Source organism: Pagrus major, chromosome 4, assembly GCF_040436345.1.
Source record: "Pagrus major chromosome 4, Pma_NU_1.0".
NCBI lineage: Eukaryota > Metazoa > Chordata > Actinopteri > Spariformes > Sparidae > Pagrus > Pagrus major.
In genome coordinates, this window is record NC_133218.1 from 22203319 (window position 1) to 22225746 (window position 22428).

General features: G+C 40.2%; 1 protein-coding gene across 1 annotated transcript; it reads left to right on the forward strand.

Moving 5' to 3' along the window:
• The first annotated feature begins 1269 nt into the window (after window positions 1-1269).
• On the forward strand, window positions 1270-22304 carry ext2 (exostosin glycosyltransferase 2). Its single transcript, XM_073464307.1, has 15 exons — window positions 1270-1415; window positions 1945-2285; window positions 2369-2592; window positions 3114-3203; window positions 4754-4870; window positions 5075-5270; window positions 5391-5530; window positions 5631-5724; window positions 11393-11524; window positions 14945-15134; window positions 17409-17575; window positions 18150-18293; window positions 19095-19223; window positions 19909-19991; window positions 20865-22304. The coding sequence occupies exons 2-15, from the start codon at window positions 1971-1973 to the stop codon at window positions 21001-21003; spliced, it is 2160 nt and encodes a 719-aa protein (XP_073320408.1). The 5' UTR covers window positions 1270-1415; window positions 1945-1970; the 3' UTR covers window positions 21004-22304.
• The last annotated feature ends 124 nt before the right edge of the window (window positions 22305-22428 follow it).

Below are 22428 nucleotides of genomic sequence, written 5' to 3' on the forward strand. Positions count from 1 at the left end.
GGCATGGCAGTGAAAAGATAATGACCGAATTTTCATGTTGGGGTGAATTTGTCCTTAAGGAGCATAATGAGACTATAATGTGTTATTTATGAATGTCTAATCGAGGTTCGATTGAGTAGGTTAAAGGGGAAATTTAGGCAAAGAATTACTAAAATGAAAAGACTTTGTTATTTGTGAAAGATTATAGTTTTAAACTAATGACTTTTTATGCCAGGTGCTGCGGATACACGCCAGATGAACCCATCCTGAAAACGTTTGTGCTTTAGATTCGATGTAAAGAACGTATCATCAGTTTTAAAACTGCTGAGTGCAGGTGGATTTTGAGTAAAGGTGGCATGAGGTGTCCAGAGCTATATTTAAGCCCTTGTGTAGGCGCAGCAGCGTATGATGAGTGTGCAGTAGGTTTGACGGAGATCAGGATCTACTGTTGAGCCTTATAGAGGTGTCAGGGGTCAAAAGACACAGTGTGGATGGGAGGTGTCTGTTTGATGACTAAGATGACAAACCTCGGACGGAGCCCTCTCACAGAGTAGATTTGCTGAGTTGGACAGTTAACTGCCCCGTGAAAACACCACGAAAGTCTACAATGAAGAAATTATTAAGATCTTTATTTTTGTTGTCATATGCTATTTTGTGAAATCTGTGAGACAGTGCAGATTAGTCCCATCTCTGTAACTTTAATTATGAATCATGATGATGTTAGGACTGATTGCAGCGTAGAGACCAGTAAAACCTGTTGTAATTTAGCCTATACTGCAGGAGTTTTACTGCAGGTGATTGAGATTATACTTGGGAATAATTTATATTTAATGACCCCAATTATAGTACTGTATCGGCACTGACTTTGCTTCAAAATATCACAGGGAAGGATCTTATAAATGACCCCCTTGAAACAAGATCATTCACTCCAGGGAGTTATCCTTGAATTTAGGATAAAAAAGATGTTAGTGGCACGGCTGATCAGTCCATTCCAGAAATCTCAAAATCAATAACAACACTAACAATGTTACATTGTTTTTAACTACCCTCAGCTGCTGAGGAAGACTGTAAGGTGTGATTGAAAGCTCAGAAAAGAGAAAGGTATGTTGGGGGACCTCAACTTGATTTACAGGATTTAGATTTACAAATGTTTTAAAACCCTTGATAATAAAAAACAAACAATAATGTATAAATAAAAAACTAAAAGATGTACCTACTCATCCACTAGAGGGAGGCAGTGTATCATCACAGGAGTCATAAACATGTCAGAAGCGAAGAAGAATGACTTCCGGAAATCACTGCAATATTTCCTGGGACGCTAGCGTTAGCTTGATGCTAGGCTAGCATTAAAACTGTATGTAGAAGTGTAGCCTGTTTTCTAATGGTTGCCATGAATTAAGACCGAACTGTCGACCCCCTTTCAGTTAAACGTGTCGGTGAGTAAACATACAGGATAATGATATTACTTTCAAGTCGTTCAATAACGTTTGATAATGCCCGCTGACGTTAGTAAGCTAAGCGCTAATAGCAGGGATGTTTACACAGCTGGTTTAGCTAGCTAACTTATTTGAGCTGCGGTTAGCCAAGTTAGCTTTCTTGTTAATTGAAGATAAAACAGCCATTGTCATCGCTGCTCTTATAGTACAGCTGGAAATTCACAGGTAGCTGAACAATTTGTGCGATACTTCCTTCGGCTTGTGATCAATATTTTGGGATTTTCGCTGGTGACATTGGCTCGATAGCGGCTAAGGAAATGTTAGCACTAATTAGCTATCACGTCATTGACAGCAAATACGTTGAAATGAGTAACGCTGTTTTATTAAGAACTGATTAGAGTGAATCGGTCACTTTAAACTATGTATTGCACATATTACTGAGATTTTTTCAGGGGGATGGGTGGGATTTATGATGTTTAAACAGTATCCCGAGCTGTCATTGATCTGAAGTCTGTCTTTACTTATACAGTGACCGGTTGAGGAGAGGTGTCAGGCATGTATGCCACTGGGAAGTACAGCTCTCGGGGCCCAGCCCTTATCCCGCGGATGAAAACCAAGCACCGCATCTACTACATCACCCTCTTCTCGGTGGTGCTGCTGGGTCTGATTGCCACAGGGATGTTTCAGTTCTGGCCCCACTCCATTGAGTCCGCAGCTGACTGGAGCCTCGATAAACGCAGTGTTCACGACGCACCTCTGGTCCGCCTGCCTGTCTCCAGTCCCATTCCTGAGAGGGGCGACCTCGGCTGTCGCATGCACACCTGTTTTGATGTGTACAGATGTGGCTACAATCCTAAAAACAGAATCAAGGTAACTGACTCTCAGAGCAAGCCCTTACAGCTTTGTTTCCTGGTGAAATTATGGCCCACTGTTGACATGTTTGTTTTTTGCAGGTCTATATCTACCCTCTGCAGAAATTTGTGGATGAACTGGGGGTTCCCATCAGCAGCACCGGACTGTCTCGAGAATACAATGACCTGCTCAGTGCCATCTCTGACAGTGACTTTTACACCGATGATGTCACCCGGGCTTGTCTTTTTATCCCATCTATTGATGTGCTGAATCAGAACTCCCTGCGAATCAGAGAGACTGCCCAGGCTCTGGCAATGCTACCCAGGTTAGTCATGAAAACATTATGGAGAGTTTTACTGTGTTGACACTTTGCTGTCCGGCCACTCTTAATTCCTTAATTCAACATATACTTTTCTCAAATTGTTCTCATGTCTGTGTAGTTGTTCTTCGTGTTAAAGCTCAAATACAAAGTTTTAATCTCTAAATGATGTATATCCAGTCACATAAATATGTAAGTTGTGTAGGATAGAAATTAACAATTATTTTTAAATACCAGATGATATATAAATTCATCATTAACATCCTTATATGTCAGAAATAACAGCCACTGCCCATATAAGATGGAAATGTCACAAGAGACCAAAGTGATGCTTCAAAATGTGTCTTTTCTGGCCAATTTACAAAAACAAAGACACACACAAGGTTTTTAATACACCTTAGTATCAAATAGAGAATATAAGGTCATTTTACACATTTGACAAAAACTGCAAAACTGCCATCATTTAATTTTCTGTTGTTCAAGTATTCTGCAAATTAACTGATCTAATCTTGTGTATGTTTTTGTAGATGGGACAAAGGGATGAATCATCTGCTTTTCAACATGCTACCTGGAGGCCCTCCAGACTACAATACTGCCTTGGATGTGCCCAGAGACAGGTAGCTACAGTACATCCTTAAAGCTATCCTAATAATTAAGAATGGGTTCGTTTATAATCTGAATCATTGTCACATCTAAAATCATCAATAGTAGTTCACTTCCACTATGCCGTAGTCTGTTCAAACGATAATTACACTGTAGTAAACCGGGTGCAGGAAATGTATGGAACGAAAACATGCATGTTTAGATCAAAGGTAAAGGTCACCACCAGGTAGTGTTGATCAGCTGTCATACTGCTATAGTCAAGACAGACATCTACAGTCTAAAAAAACTTAAACTGCAAACTTTAATTCAAAATACTAGACTGGAGGGAAGCAAACAACTTTAAATGAGCAGGTACAAATCAAAAGGATAAATAAGTTTGTTTATATATATTCTGTTTCTGGGACAAAATAAATTCATTTTTATGCTATAATGGATCATTCAGCCGTAAGTAGCATTTACCATAAGTGTTGTCACATACAAAGTGTTAAAGGGACAGTTCACCCCAAGATCAAAAATACATATGTATGTTACCTATTATCTTAAGTGCTTCTTATCCATTTAGGAGTTAGGAGTTTAGGAGTGTGGTGCACGAAGTGCCAAAAAATACATTTGAAAACCTCAACACCAATGTCTCTTTCCAGAAATCATGACCTAGTCACTTGAGATAATCCACGGACCTTGTTGTGAGCATGTAAAAACTATTGTCTTGGGACTAAACTATACCAATTAGTCGTATAACCACGCAGAAGGAAGCGTGCATCTGCTCGTGGACGAGAGTCCCGTGCTCATAATAGCGCAGGATGTAAACATCATCCTCCTCGGCTGAACTGTAACATTTGCTAGCTGAGTTAGCCTAACCTTTTTGTTATTTTCATTATATACAAGAGAAGATCTCTCAAAAATTCATCAACTCACACCAAAACGATCTAGACTGATAAATGTCACAACAGGTAAGAGTAAACACATAGGTGTTTGATTTGGGATGGTATCTTTTGTTTGAAGAATGATTATTTGATAAAGATGAAAGAGATATTTACAAGCAATTGGGAGATAACATATTGTCAAAAGTCCTTGAGGAGACGTTTCAAATCTGGTTGTATTTACCAGCGAAGAGCCTGTGTGTCTCAAGATGTCCTGTAGGCTAGAGTGATGGTTGGGTTTGTGAACAGGCAGCCTTGAGACAATGAACACTATCTTTAGCTGCAAGGAATTTCCTGGGCTCATCCAGCTGGAGTCCATTTGACATGGAGTCTCATCAGAACCAGGTGTGTGTGTGTGACTGACGGTGTGTTTCCACTTTATATTCACCTTGCCTGAGAATAGAACATAATCCAAAATACATTTTGCCACTTAGGGGACTATATGGGATCTATTAGCCAGGGCACTCAGCCTTGTTTGATGTCACTTCATGCCTCACATCAAGATTGTCCATCACAAAAGTGCTCATAGGAAGAAAAAGAACAAATGAATGATTTTGTGTTTTTAAAGTCTTTCTTTGCAGCTCATTTCTGTTGAGTCCCCAGTGTGTTGAAGCATTGTTACAAACCAGGTCCATTTGTTTCAGAGCTCTGCTTGCTGGAGGCGGTTTCTCTACGTGGACTTACAGACAAGGTTATGATGTCAGCATCCCGGTGTACAGCCCCCTCTCTGCGGACGTAGAGCTGCCTGAGAGACAGCCTGGGTGAGCACATCTCGCACATTATCTCCCATTATCTTGTTTTAGGATCACATCATGCCCACATTACAGTCTGTTTACCTAATGTATTCACAGACTGGGGTAGTAATTGTGGTTTATCAACACTCTTCAGGCTAATCCTGATTAAGGAGTTATTTATAGTCGGCAGTAAAGTATGCCTCTGTATATCTCCTGTCTCCATTCCCCCAGGCCAAGACGCTACTTTATTCTGTCCTCTCAAACTGCCATCCACCGAGAGTACCGTGCTGAACTGGAGCGCTTGAAGGAAGAAAATGGAGAAGCACTGCTCCTCCTGGACAAGTGTAGCAACCTTTCACAGGGCGCCGCTGCTGCACGAAAACGCTGCTACAAGGGGCAGGTGTATGACTACCCTCAAATCCTGCAGGTAGGAAGCACAACTGCATTAAAAACCATTTATTTCAACTGCATTAAAAGTAATTTGTATGAGATTCAGAATAAATGTGTCAACTAGAAATAATCCAATCTCTTATTTTTCCTCATTCAGGATTCTTCATTCTGTGTGGTTTTGCGGGGGGCACGTTTGGGTCAGGCTGCCCTCAGTGATGTGCTGCAGGCTGGCTGTGTCCCTGTCATCCTCGCTGACTCCTACATTCTGCCATTCTCTGAAGTACTTGACTGGAAAAGGTCTGCCAAAGTCACTGAGCAGTTGGAAAAATAAGTAAATGGTTTGACGGTCTGACAGCCCTTTTCAGGTGACTGATTTAAAGTTTCTGTTTCTGCACAGGGCATCTGTGGTTATTCCAGAGGAGAAGCTGTCAGAGATGTACACCATCCTAAAGAGTATTCCTCACAGACAGGTTGAAGAGATGCAGAGACAGGTAACAGGCACAATGTCTAACTGAAGACAATAACATCTTTTAGTACAACTTATTTAAAGTGCCGTACACTAAGTTGCAGTGTGAGAACTCAGATTGACTTTGTGGTCAGAGGTGCTGTCAGTTGGGTTAGCGCACTTGGATTTCACATCAGAGTTATGTCTGTACGAACCAATAAATCAAGTCTATGGAGCCCAAACAAATTTTATTTGATGTGTCCAAAAGACAGAAATTTGGACACCGCCCTCACTTTTAGTAAGTTTGAATGTCCTCCTTTGCGCAGTCTAGATTTTAAACGGCTTTCAGAAGACTCAACTATGTTGATTTTAGCTTGAGTGAAATGCTCGGAAGACTGCTCTCCCTCTCTCTCTCCATTTGATATCTGCGCTGAGCCACAATAAACAAAAGTGAAAGCAGCTATGAGAGAAGTGCACTGGTTCAGCTGCTCCTCATTCCCTTGTATCAACTCTAGTCCATTTACTAATTATACTGCCCAAACACACATTTTAGGCCAAGGGCTCAGTGATGGGCTCAGGGTTGGATTACACCAGACAGGCTGAAAAACATGGCTAGCTTGTAGGTGGGCTTGTATTCTGCTGTCTGTAGCTCACAGCTAACGTGGTAGCATACATTTTATATTGTTTTCCACTGGTCACAGTACTCCTCTGCCTGCTTTAATGGTCTACGGATGGATTGACTTGGTTGCAAGTTGATTCTTATCCAAGACATTTCTCTACAGATGTAATTTTACTATGAATTTGGTGAAAGTAATATTATATCACTGTATACCGGTGTGCACAGGTCACACTCTAAACCCACACTAAAAGCATTTGCAAGTGCGTTCTCCTCTCAGCACATAGCTGATTATTGAAATAGAAAGACTATAACAGATGAAAATATTGAGCTCACATTGGAAGAGCACGATTTGATAAATGCACTGCATAAAATAAAAGCTAGGTGCTTATGGGTATTTATACCTGGTAAGATATGATAGGCCTGATGGGCCTTCAGAGCACTCCATGTTAAAAATCCAAATGTTAAAAGCTTGTTTACTCCACATTATAGATCTATCTCTTGAAGATAATGGGTCTATTACAATATCAGCACTTGTAGTATTTGTGAGTAGTCAAGTGTCTACACGTGTGTAGTAACTTTCCACAATTCCCAAGTGTTAGGACTGCAAGCGAAGCTCACCAGGATACATTTGATGGATAAAAACATCCGGTCAGTCACGCAAGTACAATTACCGTACATGGCTCAATGAAGCTCAGATGATATGTTGGAACAAATAAATGCAATCTGCCATAATTTTGTTTATGTTTGAACACAAATAATAATATTCAAGCTAAATCCAGCATGTGGTGTTGTAAACAGGTGAATTGTGGGAGAGACCTAACTCTGAATACCCTTCGAAGCAGTATTAGGAAAAGTTTGCATCAAGTGATGGTTAAGTGGACTATGTATTGGTATTTTCCTGGCGTAGGAAGTACTTGTCTATTACCAGAGCACACTGCAGGGACAGAAATGTAATAATTAATTAAAATTTGATATAGGTATATGTAGTTTTATAAGGAATCATTCAATGTATGTTGTACTTTTGCCTGTAGAAATCTGGAGATGTTCCTGCCTGGTGGATACTCTGTAAAAGATTGAGTAATTCCAATTCTTGTCTTCATGCGAAAATATTTTTATCCCTGATGCCTGATTTTTTTCACGCAGATGTTCTAGGAAAGCTTTAACAAAGATGTATTTTGTGGTTGAGCTGATGTATTTCATTATTTTAGCCAGCAGAGGGCTCAACAGTCTTCGCTTTCGTATGTCTATGTGTGTCTATGTTCTCATGTAGTCTGTAAAAAAAAAAAAAAAAAAATGAAACTTACCTCAAAGGAAATACAATGTAATGAAGAGCAATATCATACTTATTTGCTATAGTTTAAGGTTTTAGTAAAGTAAATTGTAGTTACTCCTTTTACCTGTCAGAGACCAGAAATCAACAAAAACAGCAGACCTTAAAAGTAGTTTTCATTGTTATTCATCAGTTGTCGTTCTGGCAGGTCAAGGGTGTTTCTATTTCCCACAAATATTCAGTTCATCCTGCAGAGACAGAACATTTGGTTAACTTTATTAGAGAGCAGGTCAAATTGTGACAGACTACTGTTGAGCCTCCATCAGTAGTCAGCAGACGCGGTTCAGGCAGCAGAACTCGTTTTCAGATTTGAGATGATGTAATAGCCTCCATTTAGGTCAAATATTAAAAGGCCACACAGTAAACAGCTGCATGATGAGACCGCTGAGCCCATGTTTGTGTACTGACTTTCATGAGCCTTGTTTGGGTCATACCCTTAAAATATGACACATTTATTAGATTAGCACAGCCAAATCCATTCTGTTATTAGATTATAATATAGAAAATGGGAGGAGGGAGTCCAACTTTCTTTCCGCTACTCTTGCCTTGAACTAAAACCTGACAGCCATCTTTTTTTCTTTTAGTCTCTTGATCGTACCTGTCCTCTCAACTTTGTTGTAGCCTCCTCAGCTCTCCACTGTGCAGAACAGTACACTCTCTGCAGCTGATTTAAAGAAAATGTTGTTTGCTTCTCTTCAGGCCAGTCTTCTTTTAATATGAATCCACTCATACAGAAGTGAACAATTAGCCAGGATGATGGCAGGTGTCAGTGGCCTTTTGGTGAGGCAAAAATATGATAACAGCTGCTTAATCTTACCAATTTAGAGGTGCAGATTTGATATCCCGGATCAATCAACCTAGGTATTCCAATTCTCTTTCCTCACAAAGACAGGACTTATCAGAATGTCACAGCCTAAAGTTAAATATGAGTGTACGTATATGTGCATCTATGTTGCACTGCATAATCTTTAGAGCCGCACAAAGTATGAAATGTCTGTGGGGTATTCCATTATCCAGAAAACCATGGGGCTCAATAGCACCAAGACTGTGTTATCCCACATGAAACCTGCTGCTAAAGCTCGAAGATCCTCTCGTTTCAAAATCCTGCTACTTTTTGTTGAAGCCGTTCTAATAAGGACTGATTTACACCTGGGAGACAAGGTGATTGTTATTATTTTGTGTGTGTGTGTGTGTGTGTGTGTGTGTGTGTGTGTGTGTGTGTGTGTGTGTGTGTGTGTGTGTGGAAATGTTTTGATCACAGTTAAAAGTAAAGTGCTAATAAATCTTGAGCAAAACAATATTCCCAGTGAGCAGCTCACATGATTGAAGCGGACTCGGTTTCACTGCTGTTTCTGATTATGTCAGAAACACTAATGATTGCCTCGTTCTGTCCACAGCTCACTGGCTGCCAATTCTGCTCTATAGGTTGAATCATCTATCAGGCACTTGACAACTTCCACTGAGTTAAAGAAAGTGATGCAGACTGCTGTGATCTAAACTGCTTCTAGTCATCTGTTTGACCTTTTTATTTAACTGAATTTCAACAGCTAAAGAGTGGCAGTTGCTGGGGAGATCTGTAAACTAGAAGGAAATAAGTTACTTTAGTTTTAACCAAGCATTACAGTGGACGACCGTTACATTTGGCTTACAGAGGAATAGATTTTTGACCCAACTCTCTTTGGATTGTTTGTAATGTTTCTCAATATTTCCAACATATTTACAGCTACAGTTTACATTACACTTAATGTTCTTTTTTGGTGAAATACACTTTGCTTAGTTCATGGATCATGTCGGTCAGAGTTAACTACAGGCTAGATGCTGCTGTTAGAAGATGGAGTAAAGGGTTCTCTTCCTCTCTAGCAATGCCGTCTCTTCTTCCCTGCTCATAAAAATTCCTGCAGGCGCTGGGAGAGGGTGGAGGGTGGTGGGATGAGCCCTCGGGCCAGCACAGTTTGCTTTATGCCTCCTCCCGGTCAGAAAAGAAACTTTCATCACTGGCTGATTTATGGGCCGTTGGGATTCCCCCCTGAGATTAGTAAAGTCCTTCTGGATTCTCCTCACCCCCTCTGTAAAAATAAACGCTGTGTTTGTGTTGTTGTACATCTCCGAAGCTCAGTCCTATATATCAGACATGGGTGATTTAGGCAATGGTCATATGGTCACGTGCCACTAAGGACCATCTTTGTTTCGTTTCTATAAGAGATAGAAATTTAGCTCAAACAGTGAGATATTCACATCCTCTTCCCCCCGGAACTGTGGGTCATTGAGGAGCTGGTGAGCTGGAGTCAGGTCAGTGTAACACGGTGCCTCCTGGCAGGAGACAATGTTGTTTGAAGCTTCATTAACTCTTACAGGGTTCTCTTGCCTCTCAGCTGTCCCTTGAAGTTGCTTAATAGAAGAGCCGCCTGCAGGAGGCAAGAAGGCCAGACACATATGTCCTGGTCAGTAACACCGTTCCAGATTGATGAGGTCATTGTAACTTTTATGTTTTATGGTATAAAAAGTGAGAAAGAGTTCATGAACCCTAGAATTTACAGGTCTGTTGCAATAACTTCACCTTAAATTTCTTCTTTTCTGCGTCTGACTAAACAAATTAAGTGTACAGGTATTCTTTCATCTTTGTGGTCTCCGCTGAAAAGGCGATGAGCCACGAATGAAGGCAGTGTGAGATTGGTATCCCAGCAGCCAATGTGATAACATTAAGTTATGGGTTAAGAGTTCAGTTATCATTAAAGTCTGCTTTTCACATCGGAGTTCTGTTGAAGTGAAACAGGCACTGTCAAAAGAGATTTTAGAGAGCCTCAGAAGAAGAGCTGTTGAAGGTCAAGTGGCTAGAGAGAGCTGCAAAATGGGCTTTTAAGAGTTGGACCGGAGGGGAAAAATCTGGATTTTACAGTCATGACTTCACACTGGTGTGTTATCTTCAGTCGTGTAATGACCATATCATGAAATAAAAATACCAAAACTGTGAAAATGGTGTTTAAAAAGCAATAACAACATGGCAGCAGTTAAAGGGGCTCTGTTGAACTTGTGTGTTGTGCTGCAAGCCGGTCGTTAGTTTATGTTAGTGGACTAACATTAGCTACTGTTGTTTTCTGCTAGTGGAGCAGAGAGAGGCAGTGAGACGAAGCGAACGAGAACGTGCACAAAGTCACATCCTTTGGACTGTCACAGAAAATCTAACCTCAGTCCTTCACAAAGAAATCTACAGTCCAGCAGCATTAAACAAATCAAGTCAAACAAATCGTACACAGACTTTTATTGGCAACGAAAATGGACAGGGAAGGTGTCATTTTTCATGTCACGTTACAATTCTCTCAAATATGGCATTTAAAAAAGTGATTAATGCATGTTAATTTCTACAATTTGTTACACAGAGTCCCTTTAAATTCATTAAGATCATTTAATATAGTCCATGTAAACATTGTCATTGTCTTCAGGTGAGACATAGAAAGTACAGTTGTTCTGTATTACTTTTTGATTGACATTAACAACAGGGCTTTCTTACACCTGTGTCCAACATATTGTGGTAATGATTGTCATGGATTTTTTCATCAGTCAGTGCAAATATCTAAGTTTGCATCTCCGTATTGTCAGTATCTGTAAAGCAAATATCTCTGAAAGTTCAGCAAAAAAGCATGTTTTGGTTAATTTTTCTTACATTAGCAGTGCAATGTTGGTCCTCAAATCATGTTTTTTTTTTGCTCTTTTTTGCCCATTTAAGTTTTTCTGGGTATACAACAAGTTTTTTCCATTTGTCCATAGGCTCGCTGGTTCTGGGAGGCCTACTTCAGCTCCATGAAGGCTATCGGTTTGACAACACTCCAGATCATCAATGACCGCATCTACCCATACGCTGCACGCACGTACGAGCAGTGGAACAATCCACCTGTGGTGGTACGTAATTGTTTAGACTCAATGTTGACATGCTTTATTCAATTATTTTTTAACTTTAAGCCATTGAGCAACATTATTTATTGTATTATTGTATTCTAACCTTTCATTGTTGTCTTTCAAAAGTATATTTATTACCCGAAGGCAGATCTCTTTCTACAAACAGCCATGTAATCTATAAAATCTGTACAGATCTATGCTCTACTGTGCTGAGCCACTCAGTTGTATTCCTAGAAGTCTCTTTGTTGTTTGTTATTATCTGACACAATGGAGCTTTGACCATACATACGCTCAAAGTGCCACATTAAGCTTTTCCCACTCTCCTGTGCCCTGTAAATCCATGCCTCTGTGGCAGAGTGACAGTAGATGCCTTCGCTCTTTCTGAAGCGCGCCACACATGCTGCGCTTCACAGTTTGGTATACACCCAGCTAGCTCTGAGGCAGCCAGTTTGTGTCAGCAGTTCTGCACTAGGAGGATTCCTCCGTTGTGGTGAAAAATAAGTTCCTGCATGTCTGAGTCATTGTGTTTGTAGAGAGTGCGCTGGATGTGAAGAATAGTGTGTGTGTTAAGCATCCCTGCGGTTGTGGGAGTTTGTGGCTGTAGACAGCTTGGCTGGGCGACCATCTCTCAGGAGTTGTTAATCAGCCCGGTCTGATGTAGAGGTTCCTCCATCCTCAGCCTGTGGGGTAGAGCCTTGTGCATGTGAGCAATGTGTGTGGATGCATAAAAGGATCTGTCAAATATTTACAAGTATCCCACTATAAGAAGATCCACTGAAATGCTAAGATTACAGAGGTGGCAGTCACAATAGGGTAGCTAACAATCAGTGCTCTGAGTGCTGTTTTCTGATGTTTTATTTCAGTTCTGCTCCAAACTGTACAGTCACTTAGGATCACAAGGTTTATAGTCAAGTAGGCCCTAACTGTTGACCATGGTTGCCTGTTTTACTCTGAACAGGTAGCTTGTTAATCAGCAGTTACACTTGACATTGCCCACTTATTTCAAAATGTTTTGTCAGAGTGTCAAACCTCCAGCCCAGTCTATCAGTATCACTCAGATCTCAGTGTTTGTCCAGACCCAGAGGAGGTTAATTGCGTTAGGGTACAGACCTTTGGCCATTGTTGCCTGAGATGGGAGATGAAGTGTTTGCTCGATGGATTCAGTGAATGGATGGTGAGAAGAACTTGCGCAGAGCACTAAATAAATCAGGCAGACATTTTTCTCCCCCTCTCCTCCTGTAGTCTTAAGGCTGGTAATTGAAAGCACATTTCCCAAGATTGCTGGTGCCTTTAGAAGAGGGGGGTTCAGAATAAGGGACAAGCTGCTTTTTGTTTGGGAGTAGTAGGTAGTGGGCATACTTGTAAGGTTTTACATGACAAGAATTGCGGCATATCAGACGTATAAAGGTGCCAGAGTGGTGGTGATTGGCACCCACTCATATAGAAGTCTTATTTGATCACTGTCTTGTTTAACAGTTATGGTACAGTCTGTAAGTATTTGGACATTTTTCGTTTTCATTATGCACATTCGATTTGAAAATGAAAAGTATTGCTATGAAGTTAAAATGCTGACTTTCATCTTTATTTTGACGGTGTTTTCATTCGCATCTGATTAACCGTATATTAAAGAATTTATTAGATACAATTCCATATGGGTTAAAAGGGTTAAAAGGGCTACAAGGTCTACATCACACCCAGCATGCATGTGAATACCTTCATTACCCTCCAAACTGAAAGTCACTCACTTCTTTTGAAATCCAGTTGGCTGAAGTAGTTAGAGTTAAAGAAAAAACACATCGCTGTCCTAACACTAATTAATTTTTTTGTATCATGTTGTTGCAACTTTATTGTTTGCATCATTGGGTAATAAATTGAAAGATTAGATTTTATGTACCACTGTGCCTCTGCAGCTATGAAAAATAGTGATACTTGTGTGTGCTGTTAAAAGACTAACGTAAAAATGTAAATGTAGAAGTGTTTATACAGATAAAAAGGCAGGAGAGACAGGCTTTTTAACTTCTTTATTTCACTTGCTTTTAATCTACATATCTTTGATGGGGCTCAAGTGTATTAAAGAACCACTTAAGCAGTTCAAATAACCAGATAAGATTCTTCTTTTTTAGTGTAAAGTAACAACTCCCTTCAGATCTGTTGGTTACGTCGAGCTGCGGCTTTCTTTTCATCCCATTTATTCAGTTTGACAAATGACTTAAGTGGTCTCTGCCTCTCTTATTCTGTTTTAATGCATATCTGCTGCGTATATGTGTTAGTTTAATTATTTCCCCCTTCGCTTGTTTGACAATGTGAGAATGACCACAAGGAAGTTTCCACTTGCTAATAAAGTTACTTTTTATTGGTGGAGGAGTGACTGATGTTGTGTAAAAGGCAGCGGCTGTGTCTCTGTTGACAGACTTGTGTTGATGCTATAGAAGGAGCCACATAATCGCTGTGTGGCAACCTGGGACCAGAGGAGAAACAGGGTTTATATGTACTTCAAGAAACCCACAGATTTACTGTGTTAGATATGCTGTCTTTGCCCTTCTCAGATTGTCACTGTAACAAGGGTGGAACAGTTTTAGAGGCTTTGATGAAGTTTATCGCGCTTATGAACCCTGATGCTGCTATATCTGCTAGTGTTACAGTAGCATGTGCTTGTAAATGACAGACATGGTTTGTCTTTTTATTTCACTTCACCTCAGGAAAAAAACAAAACAACTAAGTTTGTGTTGCACAGAGACTAACTTTAGTTGTCTCCTCTGATCCAGATGACTGTGTTTTGTATGTAGCACACACAGACCATCAGAAAAACTCTCCTGTGGATTCCTGCATTAAACTGTGTCACTTGATCTAAGCTGAAGTCAGTGCGGCTTTCAGGGTTTACGAGACATTTTAAAGGGGAGCAATGACAGAAAAGCCAAGTTCCACATTGACGATAGGCGGCCACTGTTCACTACATCGCAAACTTTACTCCTTCACTGCTCCTCCTCCTGTTTCTTCTACATCCCAGAAGACTCATCATAATAACATCACAAGAGCAGGACATTCAAGAGGCTAGACAGCCTGTCTTGTTTGCAGACTCCCTCCTGGACTTTCTTATCCTTCTGTACTGCTGCTTCTGTAAGGTTTACTTGGCTTTCTTACTGGAAGCTTTCGGCGCTCTTTTAGCCCCTGAGACACATTATTGAATGATTCTTGCTCCACAATAAAATCCATCATCTGGAAATTACTGCAGGTGACCTCACTGTCCACTGAAGCACTATTATAGTGTATTAAATCATGGAAAACATGACAGACAGGGGTCGACACAGAAGACATGACGCTAGCTCTGCAGTAGCTTTTCATGAAAATGAAAAACGAAAGGAATGAATGAAAGGAGATCTTTGCGGCCTCAACAGTTTTTCCTTTGTTTCCTGTGTCATGCAGAAGTGGTCCAGTGTGAACAGCCCTCTGTTCTTGCCACTCATCCCACCAAGGGCACCTGGGTTCACAGCAGTGGTGCTGACCTACGATCGTGTTGAGAGTCTCTTCCGGGTCATCACAGAAATCTCCAAGGTGCCCAGCTTGGCTAAGCTGCTGGTGGTGTGGAATAACCAGAACAAGAGTCCTCCCGAGGGTGAGTAGAACAGATTCTCATCGAAAATAAGAAAGTTCATGAAGCTTTTTACAAAAGATAGAGTTGCATATACACTTTTTTGCCAGTTTATGAGGTTAAACTAACAAAACTAGATGAAACCTGTGCAGTGTCATGTCACGATTATGCAATAAATCCTACCTTTGTGAAGGTTACTATGTTTTGGTCCATGGTTTGTGGTGCTGTTGAGTTTAGATTGAAATACTTTATAAAGTACTTTACACCCAGAGCACATTTATACATACACAAATTATTTGTGGGAATAAAATCCAAAGAAGCCATCAGTAGGTCTCAGTTCTGACTGACCATCAGTTCTATTTAACTTGTATTTTTATTGTTACCTGTCTGTCACTGTTTTTTCTGTCTTTCATTACTGTCCATCATCCCCCATAGTCTGTCAGAGTTGTGTCATAGTTAGTAAGCTCTTATTAGTGGTTATTTATTGCACCTTGCACTGTAATTATTTACCTTAATATGGCAATTACGTACACAACAGTTTATCGTGCCTTACCCCACTGATGGCTTAACTCAGACCAAGACTGTTCTGCACCAGGAATTAAATCGGTCCTGCCGCTGTAAGAGTTGGCTAATGTAATGAAGTAATGAGAGGACTTTGAAGTGCTCCCTCGTGGCTGTGACTTGCCTTTTCATTAGAGGCATCAGCGGCGCCTGGCTGGAGCTTTGTGACCCATTAGAATTAACAAGGGGCCATTGACGGGTCAGACTCACAGGGCTCAGTCCAATATGGAGGCAGAGTTCTTCCCCGTTCACACCAGGCCTTGATCTGATGTGTTTACAAGCTCCTATTTTTACTTCGTCCTGGATTTTTTTTAAGACAACAAAGACCAAGTAACAATGTTTTTAACACAATCTAGCATTATTGCGTTTTCGGTTTATGAGTCTAAAGATGTTTTGTAACAGGCTTAAATGACATTATGTTTATCAAATTGTGTTGACGAGATTAACTGCCACAGAGCATCAGTAAATGCAGAAGTCATGCATAACAGCCATAGCGTATTCTTGAAAACGTAGCTGTGATTTGACCCATGCCAAGGTGGAGCAAAAGTTTCAAAATTCAGATAATAGCCTATAATTCCCTCAATCCTACTGTCTCTGTCCAACCTTGGAAATAAAAGAAAGGATGACAGCAACATGGACAGATTGAAAGAAGAAAATCTGGGTGTTTAACATAGCACTTTTCCTGACAATAGCTTTTGACAGGAGACCTCAGACGTGGTTAGAAAGACCCACAGCTCCTCTTATAGGCTGCCAGGCCCCAGTTAGCCCATTAATGAGGGGACACAGTCTGTATGATCTGTCTGTGCCATAGTCCGTGCCATGGACACTGCCCAAGATCTTTGAAACGCTCCCCTGAAAAAACAACTTTGTTGATCTACCTCATGAATCGTACTGTGGTTAGATTTGCACGTGCTTGAGGTTAGCGTAGCAATACGAGTCAGTGAGTGAAGTTAAACTCCCAGAGCACTATTTTCCACTGCCAAGAGAGACTTCAAATGTCTCTGTCAGTGGTGAATGACATCATAATCTCTCGCCCATCTTTAGACATTGATAGTGGCCATATTTATAATCCTGTACAACCACTAAAAATGTATAAAAAAAAAAGCGTAGTGTTGCATACTGTATATATGTATTGATGTTGGGCTGCGACTGAAAACAATTTTTAATTAGTTAATCTGTAAAGAAAAGTAAAGAAGTAAAGAAATGAAAGATGGGTGGAACAAAGTGAAAATGCCCATTGGTATTTGTCCAGAGCCCAAGGTGACATTGTCAAATAGCTTACTTTGTCCAAACAACAGTCCAAAATCTAAATATAGTCAAAATACTATCTTAAAAGACAAATACAACTAGCAAATTTTCACATTTGAAAATTTTAAAGACAGAGTCAGAATTTTTTTCTTATTATTGGGTTTTGCAAGAACATAGACATATGTCAACCGGGCATTTATAAACAAAAAAAAGTGAAAAGGTATATATTCCTTTTATAAAAAATACATTATGAAAAGTAACAATTCACATATTGTTAAACACCAACATAGCTTACAAAGGAAAACAAAAATAACACTACCATAAGCATACAAATCAAAGAAAAACATCAGTCAGTTAAGACATTATTTGTCGAAAATTGGTTTAAATAATTAATCAATTATCAAAATTGTTGCCAATTTAAGGTTAATTTCTTCAGTTCTGTATCTGTGTGTGTAGAGATTTGGTTGCTTAATGTTATTTGTTTTGCAGAGTCTCTTTGGCCGAAGATCGGTGTTCCTCTCAAAGTCGTGCGAACCAAAGAGAACAAGCTGAGTAACCGCTTCTTCCCCTACGACGAGATCGAGACAGAGGCTGTGCTGGCTATTGATGATGACATCATCATGCTGACATCAGATGAACTACAGTTTGGCTACGAGGTGAGAAAAAGACCCACGTTTTAAAAAACATACTCACCCATCCTTCCTCTGTTGGCAGGGAACCATTTCAGGTTGATCCTGGTGTTTAAAGTCATTCAGGGAGATTGCAGGCTCATTCTCCACAAGTCGGGGATTTGACTGCCGGCTGAATGTGTTTGATGTGTGACGAATGATGACAGGTCTAGAGCTGATGCTTTCCATGCCCACATACCTGCCCGGCCCCACTTAGCTCTGCACACTCACCTGAATCCATTTAGAAGCCGTTTAATAAAATTGTGCTCAGTTTAGGGATAATTACATGGAATTGCAGGCAGGATCGAGGAGCTGTCTGTCTAAATAGATGACAGTGCTGCAGACCGGCTGCTGGTGTCGAGCCATAGATATTCAGCCAATCATAAAGCTACTTGTAGATAAAAATATTTTAATTTGAATTTATATTGTGATAATGTTCTGAGATATTTTGAAACAGAAGCCTAAATTTTATAAACTAACTGATCATGGTGTAAGCCACCAGTTCTTATCTTATTTTGATTCTCCTGAACATGTCTACAATCTGTCTTCTGTCCTGCTCCAGGTGTGGAGGGAGTTCCCAGACAGGCTGGTGGGCTACCCAGGCCGACTGCACCTCTGGGACCATGAAATGGGGAAGTGGAAGTATGAGTCAGAGTGGACCAACGAGGTCTCCATGGTTCTAACAGGAGCCGCCTTCTACCACAAGGTGACCTGGGAACGCCTGGCTGAAATTAAGTAGTTTTGGCTGCTTGAGCTCTGCCACTTTCACACTCTTTCCTCTGAAAATAAATCAACTTGCCCAAAGTCAATTTTTAATTGCACCAGTGCAAACAGCTTTATTACCGGTTAACAAATAACAAGAAAGGCTAATGTTAATCGTCATGTTTAATCTTGAAAGAAAAAAGGATGTGACGCAAAAAAAACACATTCTGGCATATCACAAATGTTAACTCCTCTTTCCAGGATAATTGAATTGTTTGATTGCGCTTCAGCTTAGTAATGTCTATTGCTGCCGTATTCTCACAAGTGCCCAATCGGTACTGCCCATGAGACACAAGCGAGATGTCTCCCACCTTAGATACTTCCATTATCAGCTCTTGAAAAAATGATGTGTCAAATTCCTTTTTACCGATTTCCTGATTGGGCAAATGACTTGCTTGAATTACTAGCCCAAAGTGGCATTGGGCACTTGCCCTGGGCAATCAGCCAATCATTATTGTTGAGCCCTGAATTGTCTAATATCTAAATCAAAAACAAATAAATGAAGGACCTCTGTTTTGGGTATGTGGAGGATTTCTGGAAAGAAGATTACAGTGATAGATGAGCAGAGTGTCAAAGGCAGAGCAAGGTTATCTCTCTTCTTCTTAAACCTCACACACTCACTTAAGTTCAAAGAAAATTCTAGTGCAGCTGTTCCTCCTACATACTCTTCAGACAGTGTCTGTGCACAATGCTTCTTCAGACTATTTATATGACACCCTGTAATCTTTTGTTTTGTCTTTTCCAGTACTTCAACTATTTGTACACATACAAGATGCCTGGAGACATCAAGAACTGGGTGGACGCTCACATGAACTGTGAAGATATTGCCATGAACTTCCTGGTTGCTAACATCACCGGCAAAGCTCCCATAAAGGTACATTCACAGCTCTGATCGGCCTGTGTGCTTTAAGCTTGCTGGGGGAGGCTGAAGCCTGACAGAGCGGACCAGCATCTCTGGGTTTGATCAGCTCTCACCCTTCGGCTTCACTGCCTCTCCCCTCCTCCCCATCACGCTGACTGTGCCCAGGTGCAGGGGCCTGAGCTAAAGCCTGGCCTTAACCTCCCTTATCTGGGTGTCACTCACTGGCACTCCCCCTCTGAGTATGTTTTCCTAAGCTCACTGCGGCTCACGCACACCCTGCCATCAAATCACAAGCTCCTCACTTCCTTACGCCTGCACCCACCTCCTACCATATCTCCAACAGGTTCCTTCAGGAAACACTCACCGTCTCCAGCCATCCCTGTCTTCCTTTCTGTGTCTCACACTTTCCTCTACACACACATATATTCACAGGTTCAGAGCATTTGGTCCAGGCTTGTGTCAGGGCTATGCTAGATGTGATGGAGGTTAGACAGAGGAAAACTATACATCATCTCTCTCCATCCCAACCGATGAGAATTCAGACACACACTGTGTTTGACAAAACCTGTTGTAGGATGTCACAGACTCATTTCGTCACACTGGACAGTTTATTAGCATCTGTCTGAGCTGCTGAGGTTTAACACACAGTTAAAGTGAGCTGACATTACTGGTGTGACTTTGTTCTGCTTCTGTTTAGGTGACCCCCAGGAAAAAGTTCAAGTGCCCTGAGTGTACTGCCATTGATGGACTGTCCCTGGATCAGACACACATGGTGGAGAGGTATGACACTTTGTTTTGGAAGTCTGGCAGAAAAGGAGCACAAGAATATTTTATTGTTTCCTTATTTTTACTTTCTCTGTAACTAAAGCATTCTTGCATGTGTGTTACTCCTCTTACATTACTTTGGCTTTGTGCAGAATTTTAGTAGTAGAATATTCTTGTAGTTAATTACTTTTTATCTTATGAAAATCCCAAATTTATTGTTTTTCTTTTTGGATACTAAAATATGTTAAAAATCAGTTAAATGTGTTGTACAAAAACAGGGTAGAAATTTGATCTTAGGAATGTTGCACATTTATCTTTGGCTTACTTTGAGGAATCAGCAGCAGTATATTTGCATTTTTCCCCAATGTTTTTGTACACTTTCTATAAAATTTTCCCTGCAAGAGAACCTTGTTTACAGTAAACTGCAGTCAATAGTATCTTGTGTCAAGTGTTTGAACAATCTGCTCCCTTTTAAAAAGAAAACTTGCAGTATTAATCGGTGACATACAGTAAAAAAAAAGTTACATCTTGATCATTTTTTAGTTTTTCCAGTTACAGCTTCACCATTAGATGCAATCACTAAATTGAAGTCCGAGATGTTTTATATATAGGGAAGGATCTACAAGCTGTGAAAATATAAACACACAAGACCACTGACTGGATATAGCCTCTACATACCCGTAAACAGAGATATAAACATGAACATTTTAGGGGGAAATTTCATTTGAGGAAGATTTGCATCTAACAATAACTAAAAAGAAAGAAAAACACCTCATCTACCTTCATATACATAATTTGCAAACATTACTAGTCATAAACTGCCAAATAAATCCATGTTTTTCTCCTGCTTTTAAATTGAACAAGTTTTTTTTTTTTTTTCACCCCTAGATCTGAGTGCATCAACAAGTTTGCCTCAGTTTTTGGTACAATGCCTCTAAAGGTGGTGGAACACCGTGCAGACCCGGTACTCTACAAAGACGACTTCCCAGAGAAGCTTAAGAGCTTCCCCAACATCGGCAGCCTCTGACCAGCCTGTAACAGATGTGTGGACCTCGTCACAGCCTCAAGACTTCAAAATTTGTCACCAACATCCTCTTTCATATCAGGACGGCAATATTTAGACTAAAGTGGTGCATGCGTCCGTCACCTCTCAGCTCAAATGACTTTTACTTCGATTTTTGATTTTCCAAATTGAATTTTAAACACATTGTACAAGAAAATCTTGAATGAAAGAGGATGTTGAAATCTAGGAATGGTGGCGAGTGTGGTGAGAATAATTAAAGTAAATGATTTTATTATAAAGGTTTACCAATGCCAATGCCTAGACTAACGTTACATGAACTGCTACTGGACGGTCACCCTGAGTCTGATGTTTGATGGACAGGCTGATTGATTGAAGTCTTGTGCTCCCTCACTGTTACTGAGCTGGAAACTTTGTGCTCCAGCTGCTCTGGAATCAGCGTATACAGTGTATATATTTGTATTTTGCAGCAGTGCTGTATAATAGTTATAATTTATGACCCACCAACTAGGATTGTGTTTTTTCTCTTTTTTTGTTTCCTCCTTTTCAAAAGCTGACACGGACCTGATTCTTTTAGCTGTACTGTCTGTAAAGGAATACGTAATAAATGTTTAGTTCACATGAGATATATTAAATGATTCAATGACATCTATGAGGGCTTTATCTATTGTGATAAAACCAAGCATGGTGGCTAACAGATGATGTACAGTGAACGTCTCACATACGGTCTGTTTTACACAATCAGATTGGACCAGGCTGACTCCATAAATCTTATTTTCAGGGCGAGTAACTGCTGATTTTGAAATGTTGATGCTAAGCTACTGGAACACCTTGAATTATAATTTTATACTGCCTGAGCAAGCATTTCATTATATTAATATATTTTTAAAAAAGAAGCGGTGCAAATTGAAGCATCCATCTAGTCATTTCAAGAGTTGAGCAAGTGTTATGTGCCATGCCTTTGAAAACATAATGTACAGGGAATAATGGACAAATCCACACTTTTCAAAACAGATGTGTATAAACTGTTGATGCAATGCTTTTTTTTAATTTTTCCATTATGCCTGTTCTGTGTGTGTGTGTTTATATTTCTGTCTTTTTCATCATCCTCTCTGGTATTTAGGCTTCAACATTGAAAGCAGTGCAGTCTTTAAGATGTTAACTTTGCCTTGTGGTGTTTTTATTTGCCCATGTTTTATTTTCATAAGGTCGGGGAAATTGTTTTAAATTTTTTGACTGAGTTTATGTATCTAAGTGTATATATGACTTTGTAATACATAAGTAAAGACCACACTAATATGTCTGAAGATGACGTTTTTCTTTTTCATGTCGTCCGGAGCAGACCCTCCGTGACACGGACACTCCACTGTTCCCTCCAGCCTATCACCTGTTGTTAATATACGCTGCCTAATCCACCCTGTTCAATGTCAG